Source organism: Clinocottus analis, unplaced genomic scaffold, assembly GCF_023055335.1.
Source record: "Clinocottus analis isolate CAN_PGR_092001 unplaced genomic scaffold, fCliAna1.0.p SCAF_11, whole genome shotgun sequence".
NCBI classification, from domain to species: Eukaryota; Metazoa; Chordata; class Actinopteri; order Perciformes; family Cottidae; genus Clinocottus; species Clinocottus analis.
In genome coordinates this window covers 7,516,368-7,538,185 of record NW_027175832.1, presented here as the reverse complement: position 1 = coordinate 7,538,185, position 21,818 = coordinate 7,516,368, and the positions used below count along the sequence as shown (strand labels likewise).

General features: G+C 42.8%; 1 protein-coding gene across 19 annotated transcripts in view; it reads right to left on the bottom strand.

The window, feature by feature from the left end:
• Nucleotides 1-549: 549 nt before the first annotated feature.
• Nucleotides 550-21,818, bottom strand: part of LOC137781520 (receptor-type tyrosine-protein phosphatase F) — a 153,807-nt gene continuing 132,538 nt past the window's right edge. For all 19 annotated transcript variants that reach the window (XM_068570327.1, XM_068570378.1, XM_068570343.1 and 16 more), the window contains 12 exons: nt 21,374-21,471; nt 18,109-18,232; nt 17,585-17,760; nt 13,182-13,301; nt 12,367-12,521; nt 11,395-11,680; nt 10,065-10,243; nt 6,716-6,842; nt 5,510-5,635; nt 4,342-4,496; nt 3,484-3,619; nt 550-2,288 (listed from right to left, as the gene is read on the bottom strand). In XM_068570327.1, coding sequence (XP_068426428.1) covers nt 2,220-2,288; nt 3,484-3,619; nt 4,342-4,496; nt 5,510-5,635; nt 6,716-6,842; nt 10,065-10,243; nt 11,395-11,680; nt 12,367-12,521; nt 13,182-13,301; nt 17,585-17,760; nt 18,109-18,232; nt 21,374-21,471 — 1,751 coding nt within the window. In that variant the 3' untranslated portion in view covers nt 550-2,219. The remainder of the gene's footprint in view (nt 2,289-3,483; nt 3,620-4,341; nt 4,497-5,509; nt 5,636-6,715; nt 6,843-10,064; nt 10,244-11,394; nt 11,681-12,366; nt 12,522-13,181; nt 13,302-17,584; nt 17,761-18,108; nt 18,233-21,373; nt 21,472-21,818) is intronic.

The window sequence follows — 21,818 nt, the reverse complement described above, 5'->3', positions numbered from 1 at the left end:
ATCCCTCGAGCACAAGTGGATGTTTGTGCCACATGGAATAACTTTTGCTCCAGGTGTTTCTGGGATATTGGATTCTGGAGAACCGTCCCGGCTGTAAGGTCACATCACAAAGGATACTGTGGTCATACATCAGGACAACCTTTTGGGCAGAATAAAGGTCAACACTCCTGGAAACAGAGGCAAAGCAGACAGTTCCCTTATTTCCTTGAGGGCAAAAGAGCAAACTACGAAGGCTTTATCGGTTAAGAACAATAAGACAATAACAACATTTTTGTTAACAGGACAGATGCGTCACAAACCAAGATTTGTACAAAAACCCAATTATTTAACTTTATTAACATCAATGTTTTTTCATTTTCATCAACAGTTTCTTTTTAAATTCCAGTTCTTTATCAACAAATAGAAAACAGACTGTGTGTACAACAGATCGAACCCCTACAGCACTAAGCATTCACAAGGTAAAAATGGACATTTTAGTTTTTATCGCCAGCATTTTCAAGTCCCCCTCCCTCCCTCCACCACCACCACCACCACCACCACCACCACCACCACAACGTTTAGGCCTCTGGCGATTAGATGCTCCCTCCTGCGGCTCGAGTGGGAGAAGATGTGTGCTTGAGTGGTGCGATTGGGTGAGGAGTAGTCCATTTTAATGGGCGGGGTGGGGAGGGGGTGGGGTTGTGCTGTTTCTCCTCACTCAGACGGACAACCAGCTGTCGAAGATTACTATGGTAGTACAATAGATACAACAGTTTTTCCTTTAATACACACTCGAGGACAGCAGGCTCTCTGCAGTGTCTCCAGGGTCGGTAGATCAGCGGAATTAATCCTTTTTAACAATATACCTGTGAAGATGTGTATATATCTATGTGTAATTGTACATATATATAATCAATCATAATTATATATATATATATATATTTTTTATTTATAGTTCTATTTCTGTATAAAATAATATCAGGTGTCAGTCCAAAGGGCCGAGTCTCTCTCCCTCTGGTAGGAATGGTTGATTCTGTACAGGTGCCAGCGCAGTTGGCTCCACTCCGCAGCCCATGTGAACCACTTCCGCTCCTTTCGGTCTGTGTGGCTCGACTTCAGCAGACCGGCCAGACTAATGGGCAGCGAGGAGATGGGAGGGACTTGAAGAGCAACTTTATTCAGAAATCGGGGAGATTATTTTCTGTCAATTACCCTCTGGGTACAAAAGTTTGTTTTCCTCAGGTAGGTTCTCCGCTGTGGAGTATGAAGGCCTCAATGCCATAGGCTTCTGATGAAAAACAAAACAACAAAAACACGTAGAAATCATGTGCTTTCCATTTCTGTACACCTCTGATTTAGTCTCTCGTTAGGTAATTCACGCCTTGTTTTATAAGTAGCTACCACGTTTACAGGCCAAACTTTCACAAGTGTGTGCTCTGAAATCAATTTTCTCAAAGTTGATTTTTTTTTTGTCTCTATATCCAAAACGGCAAGTGAAAAGGCAATTTTTTGAGTTATTGAACTGAGTAAGACCAAACACAATATTTATGACGCATACAATGAATAAAACAATAATGTCAGGTGACAAAAGAAATCTGACAGCAGCTCAGAGAACAGTGGTCCTCCTGTATTAGTATCTAGGAACGTGTTAAAAATACATGTCCCTTGTGCTAAAGTACCCTAAAATAAGAATAAAAACAAAAAAAAAGTACCGACTATGAAAATAATGCACGCCCTAGGTTGGGCAGTTTAAGACAGAAGACATGTCTGATGTTAAAATGATTATTAAAACAACAAATATACTAAACAATAACATTTGACAAAATGAATCATAATATTGACAATAAATTTAACAAAACAAAACAGAGAGAGTGCTCTCTTAGTGCTACCAGTAGCCTTTGACAATCAGGGAGGTTTGGCTTCGACAGAGCAGAGAGGCGAGCTGCCGGTCTGCGCTGTCGCATCTGTACAAGAGTTGTCATATTTGTCATAGTCATTGTAATGTTTCTGTTATTATTTTTAAAGCAAAATCTCATGTGGTTGGTTAAGTCGGCGTGGATCTCTGTGATTGGTTGAACCCCGTCGCCGGGTCTGCGAGCGTGTCCCTTTTCTCCTCCCCTCTGGTAGCTGCGAGGGGTCGGGTTTTTTTTGGGAGGTTCAAGTGAGTGGATGGTGGCTGAGATGGGTCACTTGGCACACTCCTGAGAGGTTTGACCAGGGAGGCTGCTCGATGGGAGTGGTTATGTTGCATAGTGGTCAAAGCTCCCCAGGTACTCCAATGCCGCCCGGTAGCACAACTGGTACTGGTCCTGGAGAGGAGGAGGAAGAGGAGGAGGAAGAGGATTAAAAGGATGACAACGCCGTGAAAAAAAAATCTCCAATGTCTGTAATATCGCCTGTAATTGTAATATTCTGGTCTACACAAAGCATCTATTGTGTGTCTGTCTGTCCTGGGACAGGGCTTCCTCCTCTATGCTCTTCCTGAAGTTTCCTCCATTCTTTTCTTACGAGCTGCAATGCAGTCACAAAACTTTACAGGTGCGTAGTTGAGGTCAGAAATTAAGTTAGAAGACGGCTGTGGAAGTCGGAAGCAGCTTGTAAGCCCCGTCGCGGCAAGATAGTCTCTACTTTAACCCTTTTGAAGGCTTTTGAGGAGGAGTTACCTCATCTCTCTAAGAATAGAGGTGGAGGATTGTTACAGATTGTAAGGCACATTTGTAACTTGTGATATTGGGCTTTGTAAATATAATCAACTTGATTAGACTTCTTGTGCTTGTGGCTACATGTTGGATAGATAACCAATACAATGTGCACATTTTCATATTGAGCTTCAAAGTGTTCAGGTGACACGGCAACGCACAGCAAAGAGCTGGTCACGCTCTTCTGTCACCGAAGACAAACTGAAGCTCACTGATGGATTTTGCTTGTTAAATAAATAATGGACTAATGTGTGGTGAGATTAACAAACATTATGTAATGGTAAATTATTGATTTAGTTTTGGCCAACATTTGCCTCAGAGGGCTTTACAACCTCTACACATCCTCTGACCCGGGACCCTCCCATCAGTTCAGGAAAAACTCCCCCCGAAAAAACAGGAGTAATAAAGTGACTCTTCTCTTTCACTGTAGAGAAAGTACTTCATCATGATAACTAATAACTGAGTCAACCATATTTGATCAAATCAAACCTCATCTCTTTACCATCAAACGTGTATGAACTCCATGACCGTCCTCTTTAATTTGCTTCTTAAGATGCTCGTCTGTTTGTGATAGAACGTATTTATCGACGCTTAATTTGGGAGAAATGTGCCACTGGCTCTATGCGATAGCGCCTGAGGACTTCTGAAGCACCTCTAAAACCTCTATTAAAGAAAAAAATAGTCAGTAAGTCAAGAAAGGACACTCACTAGATAACATCAAGTTTACACGGTAAAAATATTCAATAGTGACTTAGCAATCCCTTCCTGTCACTGTGAGATACGGAGTCTGAGCCTCTGCTCTTACCTCGGTCTGCACCATGGCGGGCCGCTGGGTGCGAAGTGTCTTCACTGTCTGGAAGAGGTCGACCACTCCTTCGTACCTCATCCTCTCCAGCACGATGCTGAGGGTGATGAAGACTCCGGTCCTGCCAACTCCGGCACTGAAGGACACACAGGAGCCTTTAAAACATTTCCTGCCCGAGGCGCCACAACTCTTTATAGCTTTTTAAGTTTTTCTGAATAACAAAGCCAACTTGGAAGGTGATTTTATAAAGAATGTGTTCTGTTAGGAGAGCCTGAACTGTAAGCATGCACACCTGAACTGCAATGCCCTGTGTGTGTGCGTTACATCTTATTTCACTTACTGCCTCAATCAGCATTTGGACAAAAGTAGAAGTGCTTTGTCAATAACGACTAAATACTAAAACCCCTCTCAGTATAACATAATACAGTCAACAGATAAAGAGAGAAACATATGCTTCATGAAGGTCAGACTTACTGCACACCTCAAACATTCAACGCATTACTTTTAGCCAAGTGCACCTAATACACTGGAAACTGAAGGACAGTTTTTGAAAATCGTTCAAAAATGTGAAACACCATTTAAATGTGATGAATGTAAACAGGGTGAGGTTTCAAGTTTTTAAGGATTAAAGTGCAGACAATCACCAAAATTCAGAAATGTGCTATGCATTTCTGTCAATATCGCAGCTGCATGCACTTTGTGCATGTGGAACAAAGGTGATATAATTGAGGAACTCTGCTGCCGCGTCATTATTCACGCCTCCAGAGGGCTCTGAAGTAGCAGCTACACTACATGTCGACGGATTTCTCTTCATTTTCTGATTCTAAAGTTCTTAAATGAATGCATGATCTTCTTCACCTGCAGTGTACAGTGATTGGTCCGTCCTGTCCAAACTGTTCCTTGGTTTTGTGCACTTGTCCAATGAAATCAATGAAGCCTTCTCCAGTTTTTGGCACTCCTTGCTCGGGCCAGTCAGTGAACTGGAATTGGCGGATCGTTCTGGACTGGCCGTCCTGCGGGGCGGCAAATACGTACATTTATGAGACAAACCACAATGTAGGTGACGTATATTGTGTGCATAATTCAGCTAGGCTTTCGTCCTTGATTTAATTTGTCGCTACGAGCAAATGACAGTCTTCTGTCCTTTGCGGTTTCTCATCCACACTTCCTTCTCCGCAGCCTTGGCTCTAACATGCACTCGATAACCGCAAAAAAACCCACAGCTCAGCTTCTCAGTTGACTACCGTAACCATGCGAGTTTCAGCCGCAGTCATAAAATCATCTAATTTACACTCGGGATGCAATATGAATAAAGCGGACGACCTGGCTGGAGAGAAAACCAGCAGGACTTTGGCACTTCAGGACATGAACTGACAGACACCTACTGCGAGCCGGAGTCCTGTGTTTAACGGCACTGTGATGTCAGCATGTGTAAATGAAATGTTTTTCGTGCATATAAGGGATGTATTTCTGAATCTATCTGCCTTTCTGTGCACATACTGTATATATAGATGTATATGTGGAAGAAGGAGTGGGTGTGGGATTAGAGTGCAGTGCAGCGCTGCAGGCCTTCTCATGACAGTAAAGTATATTTATAGCCCATTGAAAATACTGCATCACAGGGAGTTGCAGTACTGGCAATTGGGGATTGAAGGCTATGCTTTTCATGTATTTTCACAGTGATCTTGACACACGGACACACACACACACACACACACACACACACACGCACACACAAAGTACACTGTTACTAAATCCGGATAAACATGTTTGATGGTGCATTCACTTGATGTCAGCTGTCAGCTTGTCAGGAGAAATAACACGGGGTGCGTTCTGATCATCTCTACCTTGAAATCACATCGAGCATAATTCTTAACATTTAGCGAGACTGTCAGCAGTTTATAAGAAAAACTCAAATTAAGAGTGATTTGAGTTGGATGGTTATATTTGTAGAAAATGACAATCAGTCCACACACACATGCACACACACACACACACACACACACACGGAGTGGGACCAACATACCCTGGCATCTGTGACTTTGAACTCTCGGAGGATGTACTGGGGCATGTTGTACTCAGCCATCGGATCCACCACAAAGTACTGGTACCTGGCTGATCGCTCTGCCGGCCAGTACTGATGGCACTTCTCCTACAAAAGAAAGCGGAGGCGACGTTTTAAAGCTCTGTGTTTCCATACACACGGGAAATATACAAACATATCGACTTCCTGGTGTACAGTGCATATCATCAGTATACCATTTTTTCATCTTCTGTCAGTTATTAGTATTTTAAGTGATGAAAAGGTCTCAGCTCAGAAAAGGAGAGATTAATCTGTGGTTTTGAAATATTGCCTGATTCATTCACGGCGATGAAATATTTACATCATTTGTTTATGTTCTCAACTACAGCGATGATGTGCATGAGCGCCTTTGTTCATAAACTGTGATTATGGATGAGAGGGTGATAAAAGCTATGAAATAGAGTTGAGTGCTGTTGGAATGGCATGCATAATCACAAAAAATGAAGGCGATGATTATATTCTTTAAAGAATTAGTTTGAAGTTTTAAGAGATAAGTTGGTTGTTTTTTTTTGCTGAGAATTAGGTGAGATGATTGATACGACCCTTATCTGTTCCTTGAACATGAAGATCAGATGTGAGAGTGCTGTTGATTTATCATCTAACTATTAGCAAGGAAACAAATACATGCGTTTCCAGAAATGTGGATATTTAAGATTCCCTGTCTTATGACCCCTCCCCAGATCCCCACATTTTCTTTAAAGTCCCTATTTTGAAAATTAACACTAAAGTTTCCTGAGTTCCTTTTCTACCTCGAGATCTTATGTAGTAGGGGTGTTAGCTCAAACCTAGAAGTGTGTGTCTTTAGATGGTCTGCTTAAAAAAAAATACTATTCAGCATTTTTTGTGTGCCAAAAAACAGATTCCATTTTTTCAAGTGTGATGCAGTCAAGCGGTAGGGAAAGTATCATTATGCTTGGAATGCATCCAAATATTGACAAATCTGACCCCGTAGCAGATGCACTTCAGTCACGGTGGTAAGAAAGTTAACTTTAAACCAAAGTTATTGCTCAGGGTATGAATTAATTCATCTTCGAGCGATAGCTTAGCTGAAGCGACTGAACTCCAAAACATTATACTCATTCCCTGAAATGGTCCGATGACCTTAAAAGTGCTGGACACATTCATGTAGAGTTTGTGTTTGTGTATTACCCGTCCCATCTCTCGTAGCTTGGTGAGCATGACGACGATGGTGGAGTTGTGCTCCCACAGCATCCTCCAGAAGTCCTCGGTGGTCTCTGCCAGAGGGCCCTGTGTTGCCAGGTAGGCCTTCTGCTGTCTGTGGACGGAGATAACAAACAACACATATTAATGAAGAAATGCATTACAGCTGGTATTATATAAAGCACATCGCAAAGCAAAAACCAGTAAATGGATTTAGTGATAACGTGTGCTGTTGTTACAGAGACAGTTAAACCACCTCAAAGATTTAATAACAGACAAGATTTAAATGCAACAAAACTGGTGTCAAATAAGCTGCTCAAAAAACATTCAGACTCAAATGTATTCAAAGAAAATTCAAAGGCTGGCTTTTTTTCTTCTGTGAATGCCAGACACACCATTTAGTGGACATTTATGTACCAGTTGTAGGAAAGGGAATCAAAGCCCACAAGGCCCTGCTGCTTAAAAGCATTTAGCAGCAAATGTAATGTACTGTTGTCCTTGCACTGCTTGTAAAAATGTCCTCTACCCTAACGCCAACAAGATAAATTCCTCCACTTTTAATGAACATAGCAAATAATCCCTGGCAACTATAACCATCATTGAGCTATTTAAGCCTGTATAGATCCTCTACATCTTCCCTTCTTTCTCCTCTGTAAAGCACCACAGAATGAGAGAGAGAGAGAGAGAGAGAGAGAGAGAGAGAGAGAGAGAGAGAGAGAGAGAGAGAGAGAGAGATGCTCACAAAACTAGAGATGAGCTCATCCACTGAGCCAAAGCGATGCTGGTGTCCTACGTGACTTTGCTTCAGCTGAGTAGTTTCTCTGTCAAACAGCAGGTGGCAGCAGCGCACCGATCATGAGAGGAAGCTCCAACACCAAACACACGCATGATCGCACGCACACGCACACAGACACACACACACACACACGTTTGCAGCACATGTAAGTTTGTATTCAGGTGTACGTTTATACGCGTGCAGCAGTTCCGCATGTATATTCAGACACGCAACCACGGCTCAGCCACGGCTGAACAACTAATGAAGGGGCTGCAGGCGAGGCACTAATGTGGAACCGGGAGATTAGAATATGCCCAGGGCCTCACCCGCACATATAAAGAAACAACAGATTGGTGGAGAGGAGAGGAGATGGCACACGAGGAGGGAAAGGCAATAGAGTGAGGAATCAAATTAAAAAGATGAAAACGAAGGAAAGAGGAATGCAAAATAAAGAGAGGAGGTGTACAAAGTAGAGGGAGAGGATGTAGAGAGGAGACGGAAAGAGTGAGCACTGCCCTCTCCAGCTGGTCAAAGGAGTGCAAAAACTGACTGCTGAGGAGGAGAGGAGAGAAAAAGAGAGGAGAGGAGATGAGAGGAGAGAAAAAGAGAAGAGAGGAGATTAGAATGTAGGAAGGGGTTCTGAGCAGAGGCGGAAGAAAGGGAAGGGCAGAGAAGGAAAGCAAAGCTAAGCAGGGGATGAATGCTAAATTTCAAATTGATAGGGTGGACCCCTCTAACCTCCCCATAATACAGCCCCTAGCCAAAACAAAAACAATTCTAACCGCAGCACACAAAAGTGACTTCTCTGCACACAGTGTCCTGATGAGCGCGCTGCCAAACAGCACAAAGCACTCTCTGCATCATCCCACATGACTGCAGCGCTTGAGGACATAGCGTTTCATTTCAACCTCATTACAATGCTAAAACTCCAGCCTGCATCGGAGCATATCCAAGGCTCATAGCTGGAATCAATGGTTCGCCTCTCATTAGCTTAGCATATTATTGGCTTTTCTTGAAGACGCTGGGGCGAAGGGCATTGGAGGCCCCTGTTTAGTTTTTATTTATGGCCGGGCTTTAAAAGTGGCTTAATCACACAGTGCCGCCGGTGCACACAACAGGTCCCCACCCGGATACGTCTGTGTCTGCCATGATGTTTGGATGGAAAATTAAGATGGTGAGAGAGAGAGAGAAGAGGGTGGGAGGAGACAGAGTGCGAAAAAGAGGTGTGGAGGAGACAGATTAAGGCAGAGAATAGTGAGAGACGGGTAAAAATAAGAAAAGGGAAGGAAAGGAAAAAGAGAAAAAAGCAGAGAACATGGATAAGAAAAAAAGAAAGGGGAGGCAGGGGTTTGGAAACACACTTCATTACACTACTCTCCTGCTGCAATTATGCTATTTACACAGCAACAATAGAGGGTCGGCCTCTGCGGAGCGCCGTCTCATTAACAGCAGAACTGGAAAAAGAGGAGGGGGTTGGGGTGAGGCGTGTTGTCTCCTTCATGGCCCGGTACGAAGCACAACCCCATATTGACTGAATGGCATTTCAGGCTCACTAAATCCATCCCCTCGCTGTACACTTCAACGACAGAAGAGTCAGTTTTTTGTCTCTTCGGTGGTACTTATATAGATATAAAACAGAGAGCTGCCTTTTCATCTTCCTCCCTCTAGGAAGCAATTTGGACTTGGAGCAGACAAGAACATGCAGTAGCTTCAATATGAAAGTGGTAGTGGCTCAGCAGACGAGAGCCACATTGACAGAGCCGCGAGTAATACTTGCAACTGGATACTGCACACTGCGGACTCATCTTCAGTCCCCTCCCATGCATTTTCATCTAGTCCACTGTGAATATCTGCTGTGTTCGTGAGGCAATTTTTGTTGTGCTGGCTCTGTACTCCGGTACATTGGATTTGAAATGACACGATGACTGTAAGGTGACAGTGTCGACTCTCACATTAAATGTCAAGATGTTTAGATCCACATCAGAGGAACCATATTTGATTGTAGCCCTATCCCAGATGACAGGAAGTTATTGTAAAAGGAACATAGACCGTAATATTTGTTTGTAAGTAATGCTTACATGTCCGCCTTGACGTTAATGACTCATTACATCAGCAGACAATTGTTTCCCCACCCTGAATGCTAAACCAGGCCTATTTTTAGGCCTATCTTTGATTGACAGGTGACTATTTTACCATGGGGCCATAAAAAAGATTGTTGATTGCTTTGCATACACCGATCACTGTTTCACTGGATCACTGGTGGACATGGCAAAGCCTCATACCATCCTGTTGCATTTAAAACGACATGTGTTTGAATCACAACAAAGAGAGAGAATACAGAGAGAAATAAAGAGAGAGAGTGAGAGAGAGAGAGAGAGAGAGCGAGAGAGAGAGAGAGAGAGGACTAATGCATTGCTGGCTTTAATTTTTTTTATGGCGTTTGTTAATTAGATAGATATAGAACAATGCAGTCCTGTCCTTTAAAGGTCAAAGTCAGCATTTTAAGCTGACTCATTGTCATTGTATTCGGTTCAAATGTTGAGACCGAAGTTCTTTGCTGACCTGTAGCCGTCGATGCAGCTGGCGTTGATGTAGTCAGAGCCCTCGACCCCACGGATGGGCTGCAGGCAGACGCGGGTGGACTCAAAAGGCATGATGTTGACCAGGCGGTTCTTGAACTTGTTGCAAGGTAAGTTGGCGCTGATGAAGCGTGACGTGTGCGCTTTGGAGTTGGCCAGTCTCTGTTTGATAGAAGGTGGGAAGATATTAGACAGGGAGAGAGATGGAGGAAAAACAATCGTGACCTATGACCTGCAGCAAACAAACATGGAAGTCTGAAACGCTTCCCTGTCAAGTCTCTATTTAGACTTAGACTTCAAGTTTCCTGTCAAGATAAAAAAGGAATGCTGCTGCTAGGTATAACTAAGTGCAGTGGACTTGTCTCCCATAGCGTCCGAGAGCTTGGAGGACTGTGGGCGTGACAAGCTCAGTGCTGGCAATCGACAGAGCACAGATGGACAGCACAGGAGTGTGTATGGACAGTCACGGTACTCGAGGAGAATTTGTGTGTGTACGTTGTGGCCAGACTGCGCGGGCATGGAGGCTGTGGCCCCCACATACGCCGCAATCATTCTCTCACTCTTTCATTCTCCGTTGTTGGCAGGAGTGGAGATGCTATTATCACTTCAAACAGAATGGATCATGGTCATAAGAGGGCTAATGGCAGAGCCGCGCTGGGAGGAAAGTGTGTAATAACATCACAGTCGATGGCTATTGACAGAAGGTGTGCGTGTGCGTGTGACTGCGAGTCACCTTGAACACCAGCTGTGTGTGTTTGGGCGAGGGTCAGTCCATTTCGTAATTCTCCATGTGGAGGTGTGCGGTGGTGTTTGTGTGTTTGTTCTTGTCCAGTTGTCCCCGAAACATGTGTGTTCGTATGTACTGATGCTACTGTAACTGTTGAGATGTCCCAGCATGTCACAGAGAGACATTCCTGAGCATTGGCTAATTTGTTGAATTAATGAATTCATGTGATCACAGCGGTACAATAGCGACACCCAGAAGGTCAGAACTCACAAATGCAGCAGGATGTCCTTTTCAAGTCGTTATACAATAAAAGTGCGAGAGCTGTCTGGTGCTTCTAGATGAGAGTGGATTGAAAATGTCTCTAATTTCTGTTAATAATTAACAAAAACTCACTTCCTGTACAGTGTTACAATGTCACCCCTGCAAACTATCCAGTGCCCTATAAATCATAAAAAGCTGTTTTGAAATGCCTTTTCTTAAGTGAAATGCTTCATTACATCCTGCAGGAGTATTTCTTTGCACACTAAAAAAGTCATCAAATAGTGCCTTAAGTAATACTTGTCTGAGGGGTGTGCTTATCAATCACCTTGAACTCCAACTCCATGGCAGTAACCGTCTCGCCGGGCGGTGGCTGGGTGAGTTTCTGGATGTGGGCGTACAGGTTGCGTGCTGGAACCTCAGTGTTGCCGCAGGTGGCGGCCTCCAGCAGTGCTTCGTGGATAAAGATGTACTGGTCCTCGGTCTGGACCATGTAGTTCCTCTGGGCACGCATGCAAGTCACATGTCCGTAGATGTCTACAGACTTCTCGTGCTTCATGCGCTCCAGCATGGCATCGATCACGATGAAGCAGCCAGTCCTGCCCACGCCCGCACTGATGGAGTGAGGACGGATGAAACACTTTATTTCACAGATAATTTAAAAAAAGAGACAAAACAGCAACTAAAGTTCAAGGTTATTAGTGTTGAGCTGGAAGTCCAAAGCACAACCATGCGGAGTTAATATGTCCCCCAAGAATGTTCATGTACATGATATAAATGAGCTCTTTATTATGAGATTGTGAACTCTTCTGCTGTCTATACCTTACTAAATGCCTGTGTATCAAAGTACTACGTCACATCATACGAGCTTCTATGCGTGACAAATGTTCATGTCAATGTGGTTGAAAAGGGTTTGGAGATCCAAATATTATATATCGAGATGAGTCGAGACGCATTGAAAATGTGTCATGTACGTTCTCTCTAGACATTTTGATGATTCATGCGTGGGACCATAATGACAATGTTGCCGCAGTTTGTGCACGTTTGTGATTGTAGAAGCACTGACGAGAGACTTTTTGACTGCACGCAACATATCCAACCCAGAATTATTGAGTCAAATTCCAGGGGAAAGGTGTTGACCCCAAAAAACATATTTCAGCATCTCTGTTACACGTTGTGTCCTTCGCAGCGTGTTGACACTCATCTTTGATTGAACAACACAACCCTGTCTTGGACAATCGTTTTCATTAGCAGTTCATTTACTGGAGGCACACAGTTTTGTTTTCCGGTCTACACTTACCTGCAGTGGACAACCATGGGCCCTGCATCTGGAGGATTGCAGGCTTTTACCCTCCGTAGGAAGGCCAGGATGGGGGTGGGGTACTCTGGCACCCCGTGGTCTGGCCACGCCATGAACTGGAACTGTCTCACCTCCCTCTTCTCACTGGAGCCATTCTGGAGGAGTCAGAGCAGTCAGTAACATAGAAAGGTGGAAGTTTGTGACGACATCCTGACTTGCATGTTATTGGCTGCTTTTTAAAGAGAAACTTGTCATGCTTGGGATAATAATAATAATAATCAAAAACACTTGATAAACAAAAAACTGGAAAACAAAAGTGATTTAATCATTGTACACATTTTAAAATCTAACTAAATGAACTTGCATGCATATATAATACATATATATATATATATATATATATATATATATATATATATATATATATATATATATATATATATATATATATATATATACATAAATTCATAATCAACTGCTTATAAAACACTTCTGATAAATGTTATCCTTTCTTTCTTATAACATTTTTATTGACTTTCTTAGATATGCATATAAAGAAAGATGTGCACACTACATGAATATAAAGATACAAATGCATATAACCATACAAATATTATAATAATGTTTTCCTTTCTTCAAAAGAAAATCAGCATTAGAGTTTCTCGCCATGCTGTTAAGGACAGATTGTCTTCTTGGAAAACACAAAGACATTCATATCAATCACCTCATTATTTAAAGTAACAATCTGATAGACACCATCAGCTGTCTTTTTGTACGGTACGTGGTTGAGTGCAAATGACAAGGCAGAACTGTACCTTGTAGAGGGCGAAAGTACGGACGCTGTAAGTGGCCAACTCCACAGTGTCCAGCATGGTGACCTGGATCATTCCATAGGTCTCTGTGCCTCGCGACGGCCAGTACTGGTCACACTTCACCTGGCAGAGCGGGAGAGAGGGCACACTGTCAGGACTGAACTGCCGCTAACATCCTCCACAAGGCTCGTGAGAGGCTTGTAGGATCACACTGATTAACACGGAGGGAACATTAGAGAGGTCAGATCAAAGGCTTTGTCCACTGTCTAATTAAAAACCGAATACTCACAGTCAGCTCCTGTATCTGCTAAAAAGTCAAGTGAATTGGGCGCGTGCATGCGCATCCATGTGTGTCAGCATTTGAAGCAGGCTTTAAAAGAGCATTAAAAAGCCCACTTTGTCTTTTATCAGCCTGTGATCATTTTCAATTAGCTTATTGTCGGGTGGCTTGCAACCCTTTTCATGTATGCTTTTGCCGCATTCGGGATGATTGGGCACTGCATTGTGGAGGGACACGCTCCTAAAAGCCTGTTCTTGCTTGTAGTGGAAAGACAGCAGGTCTGTTCAACTGGATATGATGCATATGTGCACAGAACTAACTTAACCACTGAAGTTAGTTCTGTGAATGAGGCTGCTACTTGAATGAGGCTTAAGATCCTTTAAACAATGGCACTGAGCGGCTTGGAAATGACACACAATTTGAACCTTTCTACCTCTCTTTGGCCAGGATCAATTGCCCATTAGACTGGACTAAAAAAGGACTTACAATTGTTGACCTCTTCTTCATTCAACTTTTATATGAACTCTTCCTTGTGAGATTGCTAATGACTACTGGCTGTCACGGGCACTTAGCTCTGGTTTTGAAACAACAACAATAAGGCGTCTGTTCATTAAATGTTTGGAAAGTATGTCCTTAACTACTTCTGAATTATTGTAATATGTCTGGAGCCGATGAGTCACATCATTATCAAAACACTCTGCCCACTGATTGGTCTTGCTTCTAGCTCCTGGGCTCAGCTGATTCTCCGTGGACGTTTTCAAGACAAAAGCGTTGTTTGGAAAAAACGTCCATAACAATGTGCTCCACCTACTACGCTTCCTAAATGATAAGCTGAAGCCATCTTCAATCAGTCACAGGCCTTCTGAACAATAGCATGGACTAAAGTGTGTGGGCAAAGTTAGTCATTTCACGGAATCACAAACTCCTTCTTTAAATATAGAAACGGAGCGAACTGTCAGAATTGCAGGGACAATGACGCGCTGCTATTGATTCGGGTAACATTAGAGGAAGAGATTTGGTGCAGCTAAGCTAATCATATTGATACCACAGTACCGAGTTGACATTTGGAAGCACCTTGGCTGTCTCAGCGAGCTGGTACAAATCGACAAACAAAATGCGTTCAAATTCACCCCCTCACAATTCACCTCCCCTGGTGACATCTTCCATTCAGAGGCAGTGGTAGACCTTGCAGGAGAAACTCAATTGAGTGATGGGGAACCGCTTGCAGTACAAACATATGGATTAGCAGTCACCGCATAATGAATATCTCTGTGCTGTTCGAGGCTGGATGGCATATTTTCCCTCACGCACAAACACACACACACACACACACACCGCAGGTTTCACTATCATCTGCTTCCGCTTTGAACCTCGCTTCTCATATGTCGTCGCCTGGCCTTTTGCAAGGATACAAACCTCTTATCTCGACACAGACACACACACACACACACACACACACACACACACACACACACACACACACACACACACACACACACACACACACACACACACACACACACACACACGGTGAGTAATTCCTCTGGTCTCACTTCAAATCCTGACCTTTTAGGGTTTTACTAACTGGTAATGATAGTGCTAAAGGAAGCTGAAATGTTCCTGCTGCCGTATCTCATCATTTATGTCAAGCTCCAGCTCTGTTTGGCATGAGACGTCTGGCTGGGCGGTGGAGGTTACTCACTCATCATCTCCGTGTACGTATGTGAGGGAAAAATAGACAAATAGAGGATGTGAATTTATGTAAACGATGTAACAGACGTTTCCAAAAACGTAGCATAGCATGTGTCTAATGTTCTTTCAGGGTGTTATTAAAAGTCATTATCAACTTGCTACTGTTTGTCGGACGCGCTCTGCAGTCTCATTTGATTTATCAGGACAGATCCATGTATTAAAGAAATGTAATTTTCAGCAAGGACGCAGAAACACTTGCATTAATTCAATTCACAGTTAGACGTCTCATATTGTAAAAAGTTAAAGTCAAATTGTGACAGACGTTGGTGTCACAGACATGCTGCTAATTCTAATTTAACTTAAAATGTCACTAACAAAATTAATCAGAGGTTGTAATTTTGATTGAGTAATTAAACAGAAACATGTTTTTTGCGCTCTTAACATATTCATATTATCCTGTAAATGGTAATATTATTAATGTCAGCAATGCAGATAACACATCTATATGCTCTTTGTAGCTGGTAAAAGTGAAATTAAACACCCTCTTCTGGTTTGTGAATTCCTGCTTGGACCCGTTTGATGAAGTTATTCCAAAGATTCAAAGCCATCCTGACCAAACACGTTTCCACGCGTATTGGGGAAAGGCAGGTTTGATTCTCTACATTGCTTTCCATAGTGTTGGCAAGTCAATTGATTTTCAGACGTGTGAGACTGGGACAGGCTTTCATTTCTCTCTCAGCTCTGTATGTTGCGGTGTGATGATTTTGTGCATGTGTGGCAGTGAGCTTAAGATCAAAGCAGCATGAGCGTGTTCCTCCATCATCACAGAGCTCGGAAATTGCCACTCAGATGCACTAAACATATGGAAAGACATTTGTATATACTGAAAGTGTAATAAAAATCATCTTATCAAGCACACCATATCAGCAGATATTCTCCAAGGTACAAATAAATGAGCTTTGCTCCAAAAAGACATAGTCAGCCCACAATTTGCCTAAATGATTGATTGCATCGATAGCTCAAAATGAAAACAGATGATGGTATGTTTTGAAGAATGTTAAGTAATTAAAGTCTTTACTTGACAAAACTGTAGCTTTTTTTAATAGACTAACTATAATATTGAACATAACTTCCTGTAATGATTTTCCAGCCACCACTCAAAAAAATGTAAGTTAAGGATTTTGGAAATGAACTCTTTCATTTACAATCCCTGTTACTTCCACTTCTCAGTCTGGGGACTCTCTTTCATTAAGGCACCGAGTGCACACACTTATAAAGCGACCACAGACCGGGCAGGGCTCCACACTGATTTAACTCCCCCATGGAATTCATGAGCATGATTTTGTGACCGTAATTAAATAAACCCATCCCAATTGAATCTCAAGTTGCATATGTACTCCTTCTTTTTGATTTTATTAGCTTGAATATTTATAGGAATACACAGGTGTTGTTGGGTGACAATCCTCTTAACTTCAACTTCAGAGTTTTCATTACAGCTGAGGCTTCTAAGAGCCAGACTCAGAAAGTGCAAACACAAATGAGGCACTCGATGTCTATGAAACCGCGGCGTGGTGATGCAAAAATAAATATGTAGCAATCAAGTATTGCACTCTCTGAGCGGTTTCAAAATAACAAGTATTTGCATGATTGTGAAAATCTAAATATAACTACACATACATGTTCATATTTCAGTGAGGGTAAGCACATGTTGATAACATATGCAAAGTTGCCAGGGTAACGTCATCATAAGTGGCAAACAGACAGCGAGGAAAAGTTAAATCTGTGCAATTTTACTTCACAAACAGATTTAGATGGACTAGACGGAGAAGTTTTTGGAGCTTACTGAAGAGAAGCAACACGAAGCGATCCAGGCCAAAGACAACCAAAATATCCTTTGAAGTGCTTGTGACTTTGATCAGACTGACAAATCCTGCTTGAGAGTAAGACCGGGTGTCTATATGCCTTCAGGCTTTGTTGGGTGTAACGTTACGTCCCCAGAGTTGAGCTACATAAATATATACATATATATGTCAGGAAACTCCATTTCTGGCCAAAGTTCAATTTTCAAACACTGACTGTCGGATACGTCTGATACTGTTGACTGCGATGGCTCAAGTGAGGGCCAAGTGTAACAACCCATTCATGGAGGCCACATGTTGGACCCATGAAAAAGTGACATTAATTCATAATCTGCTCCCTGCTAATAAAATGTATTTCTGGCTTCTTTATTTACGAATGTATCGCTCATATTTGTGTGAGGTACTCATTATTTATGACTTATTATTTATAATTAAATCATTTGTAGTGATTGAGACCATATGTTGTTCATGATCAAAGCTTATACAATGAATGTGATTAAATATTGAAGTCAGTAAATGAATATATCATAGCGAATTGTCAGCGTTATATAGTAACAGACATCGTCTCTGCTTACCCGTGACTTTTCCTCCAGTCTGGTCATCATGACGATGGTGTTGGATCGTTGCTCCCACACCATCCTCCAGAAGTCGCTCAGTGTCTCCGGCAATGGCCCCTGTGTGGCAATGTAGGCATTCTGCTTCCTATAGCCGTCAATGTAGTTGGTGTTGATGTAGTCACTGCCTGGAACGGCTTTAAGAACGACAAGAAGTAGGGGTGTAACCGACACATTACACGGTGGGGTTTATCTTTTATCTAATAAGCTTGCTCGGAAACAGAGCTAAGCTTATCATCAGAATCCTTTTCATCAAAACACGTGACAAATCACTTAAGGTGCATGGTATTTTCCAATGTATTATTATGACTGACAGTCTATATTAAAGCAAAACGGGTACATGTGTTTTGTGGTTAAACAGGGCATTTCTAAAGCAGCAGCTGCAGGCATACACAATGTCCCGGGTACTTGTGAAAGAGGTCTCGATCGATGGCAGCCTCTGTCAATGGCTGTCTGAGGGGTTGAGTGGAAACATGAGCTCTTACCATCAACAGAGGTGAGCACCACTCTGGAGTGGTCATAGGCAATGACGTTTGCGTAGCGATTCTTTGGCTTGTTGACCTCCATGTTGGAGTTCTCCCAGGTAAACTGCTGGCCTGGATCAATGGACTGTGAGTGAGGGCAGGAAAGAAAAGAAACAGAAGACAGAGGGAGAAAGAGAGTGGACAGAGATACACAAGGAGAAGGACAGAAAAGAAAATAGAAGCACAAAATGAGTTTTGAATGGATAAAATGGAGAAGACACGCCATGTCCCTACAAAAGCCATAGTGGAGTGCTACAGGCGAGTGCTTTTATACTGTGAAGGAGATTGTGCCGATCCAAGCTATCAGTTGACAAAGTACCATGTGGCTGGCTCCACTGCATCTGCTGATGCTGCATTAATATGACAATGTGCATGACATGTAACGCCTTAAATGCTAATGAAGCAGAAATAAAAAGGCAAGCGTTTTGGTGATTTAAATCAACAACCACAACAACAAACAAACCCATCGTCCATGGATGGAGCCAACAGAGCAAGCATATTCCTCCTATTTCTGAACCCAACACGATGAAAATGGTAATTTTTAGCTGGCGAATCAGTAATAGTTAAATTGAAGCTTGCTGGCAACTACAACCACAAACACTCATCCTCTCCCTTTAGGATGGTCCTATTAAATTACCTAATTCTGAGAAGTCACATGCATGACTTCTTACGGTCACCATGGTTCTTCCCATCCTCCCTCTTTCTGTCTTTTCTCATCTTCTATTTCTGTTGCCCTTTCCTATCTTTCATTTCTGTTTCACCCTCTTTCTTTTATCCTGTCTTTTTCCAACCCTACTTACGTCATTTGTCTCCCGGGCTAAGACGACAACAGACTGCATACATATTGATCTGTGGAGATATGTGACGGCCTCCCATCCCTTGGCTCGATAATGTCACAGAGGCTCTTGTTATGCCGAATCGATCCCCTGAAACCATGTCCACTAATTCCTCAGACCTTTCGCCTTGCAAATCCAGCAAGAGTCGACACCTTCGAGATACCTGGACTTACTTAACATGGCTGTCGTGCTAATTTATTAATAGGGGTGATCTAGTGTCAAAACATGACATCTCGAACCTAATAATAATTATTATTGGATAATGGATAAACCAAAGGGCACAAGGTGAGGCCTGGTGAGTGTGGATATTAGGATCCTGGGCCACACAGTGATGTTCTGGTGTATAGAGTCCTAAGCTACAGGTGTGGTTTGCCTTACCGTCACAATAAATACACGTCATTTAATTTGTAAATTGTAAAACATGCTCTCCACACAGTAAGATTCTCGCTCTCATTTTGTTTTCCTATGGCGTAAAGTGGCACCTCCGTAGGTTAGAACTATGGCATAAAGGTGATATACAACCTATTATTAATTAAAACATTTTTTTCCGCAGAGAAAACCATGATTGTGTTATTTGCTTCTGCAAAAGGTATGAAAAATGTGGCGTGCTCATAATGCAAGGAGTCTTCCACCACAGCTCCGAATTGCCCAGTACCAAGAGTCATGTGGGTAGAGGCCTGTTGCTGCTGATGAGCTCAGCACTGCCAATTTCTCTGTCCATGCCCACCATTACGAAGAGAAAGATTTAATTTGCAGTCAAAACATGTCATATCCATTTGAGAGCTCAGTGAACACAGCAGGCACACAAGATTGATGACAACTAGCAAACCGGTTAGGTAGAGATGGTAAAGCGAGGTGAGAAGGAAAACGCCCAAGGTTTTCTCGCTGACACACTGGAAATGCTTTCAAATGAACATAATGATGCCATGACGGCAGCGGCGTAATAATGCCTCCTGCGATAAGAAAAGACTGTCAGGGGGAGCTGCAGCATGCCTGATTGTCAAATTCTGCTCATTACCCAGTGTGCTCATTGCTCAGTGTGATGTGGACTGGCGTTGGTGGTAAAGTGTCAGGCCGCCTAAAACATCCGGGGGAGAAAGTGGTGAAGCTTCTACAAATTCTGTGCCTTGGGGTAAGGAGCAACGGGAACAGTCGGCGAACGTGACTGTGACAAAGCGCCGTGATCTCTGCCACAGCGCCTCGGCTGGCACAGAGACGGTCGGCCATCTGCCGGGCCATGGAGGGGGTCTTCCCTGGCTTGGAATGACTGGGGTGGAGAGGAATTGGGGCCGGGCTGGTTGCCTGCAGTCATACAAGCCACTTCCCTGGCTTGATTCGTTTACACTAACTCAACAGGCCGGGAGGGTGATGTGCTGGAGAGGCACTGAGCAACATAGGAAAGATTCTTACCAAGGCCTAATTATCTCCCCAGTTAGCTGTTTATTTCATGGTGAATAATATATATATTTTTGAATACATTTATATCATATTATGTGTGTATATTGTTATTATGGGGAGGATTGATTACATGGTTGTTCGATGAGAATGCATTGATTTTAATGAAGTTTTGAAAAACTCATGTTATAACTGACTCATGTTGGACAAAATACACAGTGTGTGTAAATGTAAGCATCATATGGTTTGCCACTGGGTAGATGGAAGTGTAGGTATATAAAATGCTATTTCTCAGTTAAACCTTGCCAAACAAACGCAGTTTGGCCTTGTGGTGATGATCAGGGAAAGGCCATGAGTTCACCAAAATCAGTTTTCTTGGGTATATGACAGAGGAGATCACATCCCTTTTTAGGTAAAAAAAAAAAAGAGAACCCTAATGGATCCATCACTGTGAGGAATAGAGCTGATTAGACAAAACAAATCGAACAATCAGAACAAATAAATAAAAGAAGGCTCTTGTTTTTCTGTATTCAAGGATGCGTTCTCTCTTCATCTGGCCTTGCTTCATCCCCAAACCCACTCTGTGCCACTTTAAATGCAAATTTGCTCCTTTTTTTTTTTTAGGAAGAACACTGACAGAGATAATCCCTCACCAAGTTGCATTGAGGAGACCGCCTGCAAAATAACATTCTTCGGGGAAAACATCAAGATGCACACAGATTGCTTAAGCAACTCGCCACCTGCTAGTTTTGTGAAAAAGCATCTCGCGGCATTCGATGTAAGTGTTGGTTTCCTGTTGGGATTGGTAATAGAGTTGTAAAAATGACTGAAGAATGTCTGTAAAAGAAGTAGTCCATAATCCTTTTAGAATACATGCATATAGGATCAAAGAGGCATAAACACAAAACTTCCTCCCAGACATGATAACAAAGAAGCGCATTTACAAGCGCAAAAGAGAGGGAGACACTGATACAGCGTAAGTGCATGGCTCTTACCTCGTACTCCTGGGAAAAGCGGAGGCCGTCGTTGGCCTTCAGTCGCTCTATGTGGTCAGCCAGTTCCATGACTGGAATGGGAGGGTGCTCCCTCATCCCTGCGAGAGGAAGAAGAGGAAGAGGGGGAAAAAAAACAAAGAAAAGAGTGAGATCTAGCTGGTCCTACATCAAACATGCACATGGACTCAGACAAACACTGGTTGGACCACAGGGTGAGTGAGGCTGCCAGTGGGACCATGAGGTGGCTGTGTAACCGTGAGTCGAGTGCACTTTGTTCAACAATGCATGAAGAGCGGGAGTGAAAGAGAGAGAGAGAAAGAGAGAGAGAGAGAGAGAGAGAGAGAGAGAGAGAGAGAGAGAGAGAGAGAGAGAGAGAGAGAGAGAGAGAAAGAGAGAGAGCACAAGTTAAAACGGGCTGGTGACATTTGGTGATATCGTCATGCTG